The sequence below is a fragment of the Panthera uncia genome, chromosome D2 (genome assembly GCF_023721935.1).
Source record: "Panthera uncia isolate 11264 chromosome D2, Puncia_PCG_1.0, whole genome shotgun sequence".
NCBI classification, from domain to species: domain Eukaryota; kingdom Metazoa; phylum Chordata; class Mammalia; order Carnivora; family Felidae; genus Panthera; species Panthera uncia.
In genome coordinates, this window is record NC_064818.1 from 11,582,954 (window position 1) to 11,596,940 (window position 13,987).

At 45.3% G+C, this 13,987-nt stretch overlaps 1 protein-coding gene across 3 annotated transcripts in view; it reads right to left on the reverse strand.

Moving 5' to 3' along the window:
- Window positions 1–575: 575 nt before the first annotated feature.
- Window positions 576–13,987, reverse strand: part of ACTN2 (actinin alpha 2) — a 71,930-nt gene continuing 58,518 nt past the window's right edge. For all 3 annotated transcript variants that reach the window (XM_049646101.1, XM_049646103.1, XM_049646102.1), the window contains 8 exons: window positions 13,657–13,797; window positions 11,304–11,486; window positions 9,400–9,534; window positions 8,091–8,270; window positions 7,303–7,449; window positions 3,799–3,864; window positions 2,531–2,689; window positions 576–866 (listed from right to left, as the gene is read on the reverse strand). In XM_049646101.1, coding sequence (XP_049502058.1) covers window positions 708–866; window positions 2,531–2,689; window positions 3,799–3,864; window positions 7,303–7,449; window positions 8,091–8,270; window positions 9,400–9,534; window positions 11,304–11,486; window positions 13,657–13,797 — 1,170 coding nt within the window. In that variant the 3' untranslated portion in view covers window positions 576–707. The remainder of the gene's footprint in view (window positions 867–2,530; window positions 2,690–3,798; window positions 3,865–7,302; window positions 7,450–8,090; window positions 8,271–9,399; window positions 9,535–11,303; window positions 11,487–13,656; window positions 13,798–13,987) is intronic.

The window sequence follows — 13,987 nt, forward strand, 5'->3', positions numbered from 1 at the left end:
TTCTTCCTCTCTGGCAATTAAACTGACTCTCGTATTTCCTGAGGAGGTCCCTAGTTTGGACGATTGTAAGGCATTGAGACCCACTAATTGACTACATAATCCTAAATAATGAAGAACTGACTATAATCTCTACTTAAAAAGTTTTCAGTACTAGAGATCTTTCGGGTCGTTTTTGTTCCCTGGACAGTATTAAATTCAAATACACCTAATCTTTGGATGAGCAGTAAGGTAAAACGCTAATAGCCCAAATATATTCCCCTAGGGATAATGACGTAAACACATTAAATATGAAGAATATTTTTTAAAGTATCAAATGTTTACCTAATTTGTGATTTTTGTTCCCCCCCGATCTTGAATCCTGGGTTATCTTGTAATTTCCCGTTTTTTACTTTCCTTCTGTCCCGGGGGCCTCCTAATTTCATACTACACAAGTAATTTGCTTTATCAAAGAAAACAAGAAAAACCTGCTATCTCCTTGTATTTACCTAAAAATCCAGAAATAAAGAAACCTACTTACAAAGCACGCTACCTCATACACTGTAGAAACTTAATCTCAGCCAAGTTACACTGCTGCCAATCACTGAGCTGCAAAGTGTTTCTTTCTCTCTCTCTTAACTTAATAAAGCTTGTCAAAGGTTCCAAGAAACCAACTGTGACTTCGGCTTTTATTGCGTTCTGATGGGATCAGTGGTTACAGGGCCCCAGCATCACAGATCACTCTCCCCATACAGGGCGGAGGAGAACGCGGTGTAATCCAGGGCGCCGGGCACGCTGCCCGGCCCGGAGTAGGCGGGCATCCTCTTGATGCAGTACTGGGCCTGATCTGGTGGCAGCTCTCGACGGAGCTCTTCTGCCAGGATGTACGGCTGGAAAAAAAACACACAAGTGTCGGTTAAGATCAGTGGCAGAAAACACAGGAATGTCAGTGGCGTTGATACTTACACATCGCCTGCATCTGTTGGATTTAAACAAAGGATCGAAGTCGGGGGGTCTAACAGGGGCGGTAGCGGACAATGGACGGAAGGCTGCGTTTCACTCCTAAGAGCGTATGTGCAAGGTGATTTGTCTTGTGGCCAGAGCAGGAAATCGTAATATGCTTCATAAAGGCAGAGGGAGGACTATCACCAGTATTCCTCAAAATGAGCCATAATGCAAGGGGAAAATACTACAGCCTAAGATTCACACTGGGAAGATAAAGGGACAGTTGGTTTATATCATACACTGATGAGAATATAGGGATGGTTACTTAACGTGATCAACGTTTTGTTTTTTTTAACGTATGTGATTGTGTTTTTAGGAAATGGAGTCATTTTCCTACTCAGTTTATTATAAAGCTAACTTTGCCACTGGAGAAAACCTCTTTCTAAAGCAAAATAAAATTAACATTAGCAATGGATTTTTTTTTCTTTTTTTTTTTTCTTTTTTTTTTTTTGGTAAATGTCAAATGTCCAACAGGAAACAGCATAATTCTAGTAAAACAGACTGGCTGGGGGCAGCTGGGTGGCTCAATTGGTTAAGTGTCTGACTTCAGCTCAGGTTGTGATCTCACAGTTCGTGAGTTCAAGCCCCGCATTGGGTTCTATGCTGACAGCTTGGAGCCTAGAGCCTGCTTCGGATTCTGTGTGTCCCTCTCTGTCTGCCCCTCCCCTGCTCACACTATCTCTCTCTCTCTCAAAAATAAATAAACATTAAAAAAAAATTTTAAAAACCAGACTGGTTGGTGAGAGTCAAAAAAATAAATAGCAAATACACTATAACTTATAGTAGTTTTCTTATGGGGTGGGTGCATTAGATGAGCTTTGCTTTATTACCTCCTCTCCCTCTACCCCCACTCTCATGAGAACAGGATGAATTTTAAAATAAACATTATTGTTTTTAGGATAGTTTAACTTATCTGATGTTTTAAGGTAATAAGCATGGCCATGCTGATGTTTTAACACCCTAAATTCCTCTTCCCTCTCAGCCAGAACACAGAATAAAAGAATCATGTCCCACATTGAATTTATACATACTGAGATGTTATTGTTTGGGGAATGAGATTCAAAAATCTTGAACATGCAATTAAACTCCTACTTAATTTCTAGCCCACACGTAATGAAAAGCCTGCCAATATTTTAAATGACCGAATGGCTATATTTAACTTTGCTCCCGTGGTTGGGCACAAAGTTGAGGTCACTGATCCTTAAGAAAAGGTTCCCGGTTCCACGGTATCTGATTTGTGTGGCATCTACTGACCCAGAATGTAAAATGGCATTTAACCAGTGAAGCACAGAAAAAAACTCTACAAAATATGCACTTGGTTCCTTCTGTCAAATTCACTGTGAGGCCCACACAAAGTGCCAGGAACAGAATGTCTGTGTTTTCTCTGTTCTGTGTTTGCCATCGTTAGGTTTACTTGCTGCTTTTTTATTTCAATGCTGATGTGGTACAAAATATCAAAATGGTTTTTACTTGGCAACGCTGTTTCTTGTTTTACCAGATCAATGCACCCGACTACCACAAAAGCAGAAGGAAATCTGTCACTGCAGACCTTATCAGAAGCCAGGATCCGGAAGGAGGCAATGACCTGCTCGGCTGTGTCCGTGTCCGCCGTCTCTCTAGTCATGAAGTCGATGAAGGACTGGAAGGTGACGGTGCCCTGTCCATTGGGATCCACCAGGGTCATGATGCGGGCAAATTCAGCTTCGCCCTGAGGCAAGGTTGCAAAGAAACATGTAATTCAACGGGACACAACCCTCAATGAGGCCTTTTTACCTCCCGACATGCAAATTCCTTAGCGTCTGAAAATTTAAATAGCGACTTAAGTTTATTGCCATGAAATGATGTTACAAGTTGCTGTAGCATCAAGCCAGAAGCTGCTGAAGGTCAGAATTCCTTCCTCCCTCTGACCCATGTAGCCTTCAGGCCTTAACATATTTCCGGAAGAGGACTTCAGAGAGAAAGAGAGATGGGCCTTTTCTTGGACTCCAATCAATCAACAAGAGTAACATTGCTAAATGGAAGGCAGTTCAGAACGTGGCTCTCATGATTTTTATTGTAAGGGTCTGAGAAGAACCAAAGTAGCTCATGTTCAAAATCCACATTGATGGGTAATAGAGAAGCCGGGGTATACTGTAAATGTAAGATTTTCTTAGCTGATTTATTACTAAAAAAGTTTTTACCTTCTAAGATATTAGTGGGAAAAGCACTTTGAAAATCATCAGGCTACTAAATATCATTCAAGTGTATACACTTTATAAAGGATAAACTGTACAGTATATGAATTACATCTCAACATGGCTGTTAACAAATGATCAGAAGGGGTGCCTGGGTGGCTCAGTCGGTTAAGCATCCGACTCTTGATTTCAGCTCAGGTCTCCATCTCACCTCCTTCTAACGGTTCATGAGATCCAGCCCCATGCTGGGCTCTGTGTTGACAGTGTGGAGCCTGCTTGGGATTCCCTATCTCCCTCTCTCTCTGCCCCTCCCCTGCTCATGCTCTCCTTCAACTCCTCCCCCCCACCTCAAATAAATAAACTTAAAAAAAAAAACTTTAAAGAATAAAAAAAAAATCATCAGAAAACTTCATGTTCTCTTCTTTTATTAGAAAATAAAAATCTGACCAATTCCTGAATAAACACACATATTCTGGCTCTGTGAAATTCTTTCTATATAGTAGCAGGCAAGCCTTCAAAAATATCCTATACGATGAAAGTGCACTGATCCCAAGTGTGCCATCATAATTTAAGTGAGTCACCTCCTAGAAGTCCAAAGTCAATAAAATATCAAATCTTAGTAAAATTTTCACTTCTGTCTTACCAAATCATAACCCATGGAAATCAAGCAGGCTCGGAAATCTTCATGATCCATCAGGCCATTCTTCCTCTGCCAACAAAGAAAATGAACAGAGAAGCTGAACGTTAGGGACAGATCAAGTAAGAATCCAGTAAGAATCCAGTAAGAGAAGGGCCATGTTGAGCCCTGCCGAAGAGACTGTAAAGGTCACTCTATTTATCAGGGGATGGGGCTAACACGGGGATGTTACAAAATAGTTTCTTAAAAAGGAAAAAGGAGGGCAATGCCTGGGTGGCTCAGTTGGCTGAGTGTCCGACTTCGGCCCAGGTCATGATCTCACGGTTGGGGGAGTTCGAGCCCCGTGTCGGGCTCTCTCTGGTCAGCTTGCTTCGGATCCTCTGTCCCCCTCTCTCTCTGTCCCCCCACCCTGCTCATTCTCTCTGTCTCAAAATAAATAAACTTAAAAAAAAAAAAAAAAAGGAAAAAAGTGGAAAGGGGGCTAACCACCAGACAAAAATTAAAAGAGATTACACTTGCAAGAAAGCAGCAGGAAAAAAACCACCTAGTGCCAAGAGAATGGCCCGGTCAGAACTAACTACTGCCACCTACTGATGACAGATCACTAATGGTCCAGAGAAATTATCACGCTCTCATGGCCCCAGGCGGTCCTCTTTATGAAGCTCCCGGAAGACACCAGCATTCCTAGGACTCCCACAATGGCACAGCGACCCCCAAATCACTCTCCGGCTCGTGGGCCAGGATGGAGCGGCCCTCCCACGCATCAGACAGCCATGCTCGGAAATGCAGTGGGCGTCTGCCCAGAGCAGCGTGCAAGAAGGCCCAAAGGGACAACGGCTGTCACAGCCGAGGAAAGGCCGGGTCAGGACAAACACTGCCCTCAACTCTACAGATACCCAGGTGTCCCCACAAAGCCCTGGGTGTGATAGGAAGTGCGTGCCATGCTGAAGATTTTCTTGCAAGTATTGAGGAGACAGCTAAGGCTCAGCATCAGTATGAACTTAAAAATAAGAAAACACCTTTAAGGTTATTTTTTGACATTTTCACTTGCCCATGAAATGGCCCGTCCCAGAAGCGAATGGCAAGTTCTGTTTTCCTATGAATGGAAACTGCACATGTCTGTTCTCATGCCTGTGCCTGGGGCTCAGTCACTGACCTGCCCTCCCGGGAACATGCTTTCCTACCTCACTGACACTTATTTCAGGCTGACTTTCCTTACTTCTCTTTCCCTGGTTCCTCTGCCTCCTTCACACACAGTTAATTCCCCACAGTCTGGGCCCTTCCCTCTTCCTGCTCTCCAGGCTGTGCTGCCACAAACACCAGCGCGTGGGGACCCCTGCAGGGCTCAGCCCTGAGCCCTAACCGGGTTGCCAGCTGGCCAGGGCACCTCTTCATGTAATGCTCACTCCACTTGCACGGCACTCCTGTTCTCATGCCCTCAAGGCTTGGAATATCCATGTTATTTGTAATCTCTCTCTCTCCTCCGCCCCCCAATCCTGTGGTTACGTTCTCCCCGATTTCTGTCTCAGCGAATCTCAGCTCTGCCCTCTTGTCCTCACTTGTACCTCTGTTATGCCCCCGCCCAGGAACTCCCGTTCCTCTCCTCTCCCTTCTCCAAGAGCCTCCGGTCTGTGCCTCCACTGCCCGCCCCCTACCGTCCAGTCCAGTCCATTGTAGCCACTGCAGCCAGGCACGTTTTTTCTGAAACACAGCCACGATCAGGTTACGTCTGTGCTCCGAAAGCCCAGCAAGAATTCCCTCAGGGCACATCCGCTGGGTCCTCTGCCATTCCTAACCCTTACTGTTCAATGAGAGGACGCAGCAAAGTGGATCCACATTCCTGACACCTCTCCCCACTAAGTTCAAGCAAACGTCGTTCCCCCCAGGACATACGCTTCTTAACATTGACACGAACTTTTGAACTTGGCAGGTCCTGGGGCGCCTGTGTGGCTCAGTCGGTTAGGTCTTCAGCTCGGGTCGCCATCTTGCCATTTGGGAGTTCCAGCTCCGCACGGGCTGTGTGCTGACAGCTCAGAGCCTGGAGCCTCTCTCTCTCTCTGCCCCTCCCCTGCTCATGCTGTCTCTCTCTCTCTCTCTCTCTCTCTCTCTCTCTCAAAAACAAATAAACCTTAAAAGAAAAAAAACTTGGCACATCCTGTGTTGCCCTCCTTTGGACTTCAGTTGCAAAAGACCATCTCGTTATCTTGGATTCAAATAAATGTGCTTTTTCCTGTGAGGCGGCCCCAGTGAGGGAGAGAGGTCCTCCAAGGAGCCCGGCTGGGTTTGTGCGGGGACAGCGATCCCTGACGTGGACTTGAATGTATGGATCGGGTCAGCAGTGGAACATGTTCCTACGCAATAAAGCAGCGCTCACAACATGCTAACTTCTGTACTCCTCTCTGTATTTCACTCTTTATTGTGCCTCAGGCCCCGATCACAGGTCTACAGTCTGAACTCTTTGACAGGTGCACAGCCCAGAGGCATTCTTAAGAACCATCTACTGAAAACTGTAAAGCATACACAGAGTCCTGTTCAGAGTACTGGGATATCCCTTTTTACGGGATTTTTACCAAATGAAAGGTGGTCTTAGAAGTCTCTTTTAGCCATTACGATAAGCAAACTGGGAATTTTCTTACAAAGACTTGGTTTTAGGGGCGCCTGGGTGGCTCCGTCAGCTAAGCGTCAGACTTTTCACTCAAGTCATGATCTCACGGTTCGTGGATTCCAGCCACTGTCAATGTCCATGCTGACAGCACAGAGCCTGCTTGGGATCCTCTCTCTCTCTCCTCTCTCTGTCCCGTCCCCACATGCATTCACTCTCTCTCTTTCTCCCTCTGTCTCTCTGTTCCTCCCTGACCCACACTTTCTCTCTCTCTCTAAATAAATGGATAAACCTTAAAAAATTATAATTGGTTTTACTCGCTATTATTCAAATAAAATACCAGGTAATATTTTAGAAACAGCACTTAACTATTTATATGCCTGTACCATGCAAATGATCATCATTCTGTTGATGCATTTTCCTTAAAACATGTCGTGAGTCAGTTTTATTAATTACAAAAAATTAAAACAAGCAAACAAATTAAGTTTTATGTGTCAAAATGGTAGGTTAAGTTTTCATTAGGCGCTTTATCTAAGTAGTTACTTAGGAAAAGCATCTCAGAATGTTGTCTTTGAGTCTTTAGAAAAGATCTAAGTCAAACAACCACATCTCATCAAGGATGCACTTTTGCTTGGAACAAATCTAGCTTTGCCATCAACTACAAAGGCATCCGTCAGGTGGTCTGCATAAAGCCACATGTGAACCTTGACTCTGAATCACCTTGAACAACATCAGAGCCTAGCACTTCATCTTTGGTGGCTGTTTTCATTTGGCATTAATTATCCGGTTTCCCTGTAATATCTATTGGGCGTTAACACTTAAACTAATAGCACGAATATTAGTTCAAATGCACTTTTTAATGTCCCCAGTATTGCTTTTCGAGTAACTACAGGGAGAGGTAGACGTACCCTGTCAAAGTGGTTGAAGGAGGCCCTGAACTCATTCATCTGCTCTTGGGTGATGCCTTTCGCGTCTCTCGTCAGGATCTGGGTCTCCACTTCATTGATGGTTCTGGCGATGGTCGTCAGCAGCACCTCCCACCCAACACGAATGTGCTACCAAAGCAAAAAGGAAATGATCAGCCCTGGGTCTTATCAGCACATCAATCTTGCCTCCTCATTTTCATAGCCGGAGAGCAGACTCAAAGGGAGGTAAGTAGGGCTTACCAAACTCTTTCATTATTCCATTCTAATTTTTCACTCTTCCTAAGACTATGTAGTAGGAAGTGCTCAGAAGTGAGAGTGGGGGTCCTAACGGTGGTGACTGGCACTTCGTAAACAAAACGTACAATACAGAGTCTATTTGTCATTACAAATATTTTTCCATTTACCAAATAGCAGGAAGGGCCCTGGATTGCCCCTGCTCACTCCAAGGACAGGAAATTGGGCCAAACTGGTAGCAATGTTAATCATTTGTTTTGGCTTTCAAAGCAGTGCACTGGATTCATTGTCATGATGATGATGATGGTGATGGTGGTGGTGACCATGGAAACCAACAATTTTATAGTGCTTGATCTAGTTCACAAAGCTTTTTCACATATAGTGATGGGGAAGGCCTGAAGATCCCTAACTTCCACCATGCAGAACTTCACAGGAACAGACACAGACAACTGAGGGTGGGGGGGAAACACCCCAAGAGAAGGTGAGATGGTCACGACTAAAAGCCACAGTGACCCCCGCCTGTGTGGCCGCTGTACCTCCATGGTGTAATTGGTGTGCTTGTTGTCAAAGACCAGGGCCTCCTGGATGAGCTGATGGTCTCCCTCTAGCTTGTCGATGTTGTTCTTGTAGTTGATGATGTTGTGCTCATACTGCTTCAGCTGGTTCATCTGGTCTTCCAGGGCTCCTGTGATCTGGATGGAGCTCCGGGCAATCTCCTGACAGAGGCAAGAGGAGGGAAGAAACGGGTGAGTGGGCCTCTACGATGACCGTGTGGGAGTCCCAGTTCCTGATGCTGCTGCAGACGCCATGCTGGCATTCAGCTGCAGCCAGAGTCAGGGGATTTTCTCAGGTGGGGTGGGAAACGGGGCAGGACCACAGTGTGAAAGCAGCTCTGGTTATGATTCATCTACAGGGTGGGGAAAAATCAACCGAGAGCCGAAAGAGCAAAGCAGGAAGAGGGGTGAGCATTTTCTCAGCCTCCTTCCACTAAAGACGGAAGCCTGCCTGGGTCAGCGCTGCCCTGTTCTGGAGGCAGCGGTGTGATGTTCTTCATGAAATGAGCTGTGGACAGATGTAAGACCACTGGAGAGTCAAAAGAATTTCTTATAGTTTTATATGTTCTCCCTTTAAGAAAGAAGGTAACAATTTACCACCATAGGAGGTTGGGAGAAACACAAGAAGGGCAATATACGTCTCTTGGCTGTTCTCAGGGATAAAATGAACCCAGAAATCAGTGTCATTCAAAGATCACTTTTCCTTAAATGTTCTGAAAATGCAAAATATCTGCTTTATTTTTTAAAAAAAAATTTAAGTTTATTTATTTTGAGAGAGACAGAGGTAGCATGAGTCGGGAAGGGGCAGGTAGAGAGGGAGTGAGAGAGAATCCCAAGCAGGCTCCCAAGGCAGGGCTCAAACTCATGAAACCGTGTGATCGTGATCTGTCCGAACCAAGAGTTGGACACTTAACCAACTGAGCCACCCAGGTGCCCTTGAAAACGCAATCTTTGTGACTCTTCACATGTCCTCCTTAGGGATGGATGGTTTAAAATCTAGGTCCCATAGAAGCTAAGCACTGAGAAAGAGCCCCGTCATCCTTTTTAATGACACAATGAACGGATGGCAGCATGAACAGCCTGGTCCCCGTAAGTGTGCCCCCACACACTGCACCAGTGTCCACAGGCCACAAAAGCTCAGGAGCCCAAAAGAGCAAAGCCCAGCATGACAGGAAGGGCCCTCCCAGCCCTGAGTGGAGCAACCGGGAGCAGAAGAGGTGTCATCATTGGGTCAACTCAGGGACTAATTTTGAGGCTGGGGAAAAGCTCTCTGTGAAGGGCGCCACACTACCTCCATCTTGTTCTGGATCCACGGCCCGATGGCATTGGCCTGTGCAGCAAACTGGCGACGCAGACGCTCATTGGCATGCTGACGGGCCAGCTCCTCCTGCAGGGACTGATCCCGGATGGGCACAAGCTGCTTCACCTGTCAGGGACCAAGGGCAACAGGGATAAGACACCAGCTTTCTTCCAACAGGAGTGACCGAGATATGTGCTGATAGTCCAGAGCGGAGGGGTGGAAACAGAGAGGGTGGGGGGAGTGGGGGCCCCCACTACAGGAACCAAAGGGAGAGCTCAGTCTAGTCCTGATGGCCCCCCCCCAGTGCCTGCTGAAAACCTGGGTGCATCTGCATTAGGGACACGGACATTCCTCCAGGCAGGGGCTCCCTGCAGAGGATTTGTGAACTTGACTGAGGGAAAGCGGACATCTTTATTTTCACTATCTCTAATTGAAAGTTAGTGTTTCCTTCGATTACGAATGTGGGCAGCAAATCCACAGTAGTATTTAGCAGTACTGTGACTTGATCACAGTAGAAATCACAGACATTCTCATATAACATGAGTTCTCTGTGAATCCACAAAGGAGCTACCTCAGAAGTCTTTTTTGGGTCTTCTGCAAAACTGCTCCCACAGACGTTACCATTCATAATGTCCCTTTCACAAAAATCCACGTGTCCAATTTGCTTTTTAACTTCGTGCTGGGAGAAATGTTTGCCCCACTTGAAGAAATGACAGATTTCCCTTCTCTTCAGGGGAACTACTTAGCTCAACATGTTTCCCTTTCCATGTCGGCTGTCTCCCAGATAAATGCTCTCCTTGCCATACCTGTTTTTCTCCTCTTTTGCACTGTTGATAACTACACAATTGTCATACGCATGTTTCTGTACGAAGCCACCTCAGATCCACTAGGTGGACTTATTCCTTGGAGGCCACGTGGTGGCACACACAGATAGCTGGGCTATCGTTTAAACCGTGGAAATAAATCTTTCTTAAGAGTAAGACAAAAAGGCTCAAATGATCCCATTTGGACTATAATTAAATCCGTGGACAGTTTCCCAAAATCTAAAGGGCTGCAAGTTAGCAGGAATACTTTCCCTCCCTAGTTTTCTGAGCAATTTTTCTGCATTTAAAATTTCACACACATTTGGGAAATGTCTACCCCACATTCTAAAAATTCTTTAATGAAGTTCTTACGGTAGGCAAGCTCGAGTGCACCCAATTTCCAGCTGGGGTTTTAAAAATGGTTTCCCTTATGGTATTAGCATCCTGGCCTATACTGATTTTGCCAACATTTTGTAAGATTTTCCTTAAAGAAAAACATTTCTGCTTTCTTTCCTTACAAACCCAAGACTGCCGAGTGGCATTTAAGAGTTTAACTTACTTCATCTGCTAGAAACAAGACAACTAGCCCAAAATGGAGTTACTTAGGCTAAGCCTCATGTCACCAACTGGAGAACTCAATTACAGTTTCAGGTTGCCCAGGAATGGAATCTTAAACTGGCCAATCACCTGATCCGCACTAGTTAGGTCATCGGCTGACAGACAGACCCCCACCATCCCCTGAAGGAAAGTAACCTTGCAATAACCAACCGGCTTTTTTCGCCTAGTATAATTTCCTTGTTCCCGCTCCCCCTCTGCCCACAAAAGTCTTTCACTTCGTACAGCTCCCCAGAGCTCCTTTGTAGCTGCCGGATGGGATGTTTGCAGGATTCGAATCGATTTTGGCTCAAATAAACTCTTAAATTTTTACTATGCCTCAGTTTACCTTCAAACACATCTGTGACATTCGGGGCAAAGGAAAACCCCAATCGTGATGCAAATCAGTCACTCTGGTTCCCCAAGTTTTTACCTCTCCCCTCAGCCTCGGCTTCAGGAGTGCCCACCCTGCCCCACAGCCGGTCCTCAGTCACCCACCTTGTCCCACTTGGCCCGGAGCTCATCCACGGTCACAGTGCTGTAGGGATTGCTGGAACTGATTCTGATGCTGTAGCTCTGGATCACTTTCTCCACCTCGTTCTGGATGGCCATGATGGACTGCCGCTCACCATCCGCCTCGGGCAGCGTGGCCTTGAACTGCTCGTGGGCAGTGATCAGACTCTAACCCGGAGACAAAAGTGGGGAAAACGTTATTACAGCGTGAATGTTACAGGCTGCGACGTTCCCTTCTGCACACGTGCAAATGCCTTTTTTAATTGCAGGAATCTCTGCGGGGAAACAAATTCTGGATGTTTCAAAGATGCTATTTTGTGCACAGGAGTTCCTCAGAAATGGAAAAAGGACACCAGGATGATGAAGTGATGGCTAGTAATCCAAAGTCTTCAAAAAAAAAAAAAAAAACCCATCATTTTCTTTTTAAACAAAAATCATGTTTGCGTTCACAATTTTTTATTTTATTGAATGTCTATTTATTTTTTAGAGAGAGACAGACAGAATATGAGTGGGAAAGGGGTAGAGAGAAAGGGAGATACAGAATCTGAAGCAGGCTCCAGGCTCTGAGCTGTCAGCACAGAGCCCAAAGTGGGGCTCGAACTCACAAACCAAGAGATCATGACCTGAGCTGAAGTGGGATGCTCAACCAGCTGAACCATCACTTCCGCTTCCCCAGCTACTATTTAGGTCTTACCCTCCACTGACAAACAGAACTTAGCTGCCCTTCCTAACCTCTGCAGTCCAACAAGAGAACATAACATTTGCTGTCTTTCTATTTAAAGACCACCAGGAAATACATCTCTCGAAAAGAAAAGGCGGCAAAAACCAATTTGTTCCTCTACGTCTTTAAAAACCTCCATGGGGATGCCTGGGTGGCTCAGCCAGTTGAGTACCCAGCTCTTGGTTTCAGCTCAGGTCACGATCTCTCAGTTTCATGCATTCGAGCCCCGCATCAGGCTCTGCGCTGACAGTGTGGAGCCTGCTCGGGATTCTCTCTCTCCCTCTCTCCCACTCACACTGTCTTTCTTTCAAAATAAAGAAAAAAAAAAAAAAAAGCCTCTCCTCTGGCCCTAAGGTGTAAGACCTCAGCCCCTTGGTTCTGGTGTCTGTAGGTGCCATGGAAACCACCGTCTGCCACGCTAACGGTCGCTTCAGGCGCTGCAATGTAGAGTGACCTTTCACTAAACAGAGAAACTGCTTCATGCATCAGGTAGAGCTTCCACGACACTTAGAAATCTCACTTATTCCAAAAATAAAGGATTTCAGGTTGCTAACCTCTGCTTCAGAGCTCATGCAAAAAACGCAATGTTCAACAAAGTAATTTCTTTCCCCCTCCACCCAGGTGCAAATAGAACACTCTAGAACGCTCCTGAGCGGGGAGAGGTGGGTCCAAATCCCAACCTTTAGCATTCTTTATATTTGGATTCTTTTTGATGACTATTTTACAGAAAGAAGAATTTGAAAGTATTTCCCTTTCTATTCCATTGTACATCAAGTTCATGGTACACTGGTCTCTCAATAAACTGCGTCCTGGCTATTTAAGAGTAACTCTCCTCCCTCACGTGACTCCTGAAAAGTCTTATTTACAAACTTTGAAGTTCCAGAAGAAATCAGAAGCAGAACATTTTGGTCTGTGGGAGACAGGAGGTGCTGCTTCATGGTTTCTTTTGCTTTATGACCCAGCAAAAGTATACAGATCTTAATAAACAGTCGTGTGGATATATTTGCAAAGTACTTGGGGCGAGTGGGTGGCTCAATCGGTTAAGGGTCTGACTTCAGCTCAGGTCATGATCTCGCAGTCTGTGAGTTCGAGCCCTGTGTCGGGCTCTGTGCTGACAGCTCAGAGCCTGGAGCCTGCTTTGGATTCTGTGTCTCCCTCTCTCTCTGCCCCTCTCCGGCTCACACTCTTTCTCTCTCTCTGTCTCAAAAATACATAAATGTTAAAAAAAAAATTAAGAAAGTACTTAACGCAGCAGCCAATAAACTCACAACTTTCCGTGGATACCTCCCAAGAGCGTATAGGTCTATTTTGCTCGATGATTCCACAGTATGTTTTAAAAACAGGCCCTTTTAGATGTATTCACCATTGTCTGATTGATATGAATTTAGCTGCAGCCAATAGCAGTATACCCATTTTTAAGCTAAAGATCAAGGGGTAATTTTGGCTTCCTAGTTAACATTTTCCTCAGGGGAAAAAAATAAACAAAAACAAACAAAAACAAACAACAAAAAACAAAAACAAAAGAAGAAAGAAGAAGCAACGAAACAAAAAAGAATTCTAAGTTTTTAAAAATTGCAGTTCATTTCTAGTACGGCAGGAGTCCGGGGGTTCGGTTACCTGGATCTCCTCGATGCTGTGCACAATAAACATGTCCTGCAGATCCTCCATAGCTCCTTCCATCCAGTTGTTGAAAGGGGCAGCTCTCTTGGCAAACTCCAGGTGAAGCTGATCGATGGTTTCTAGCAATTTCTCAGTTCTCTGGAGATCAGTGAAACAGGAGTGTTATCCTAGATTGATAAAAAACTGTTCTCCGAAGACACAAACGTGCATTCCAGGACAATAAACTCTCCTCTGACATCGTGTTCATCGCAACACGCTCTCACCACTAGCTCGTGCGTCCCAAAGATTAGCCAACGTCCAATGAGGAGACTGAGCCCTGCAGGTCTCT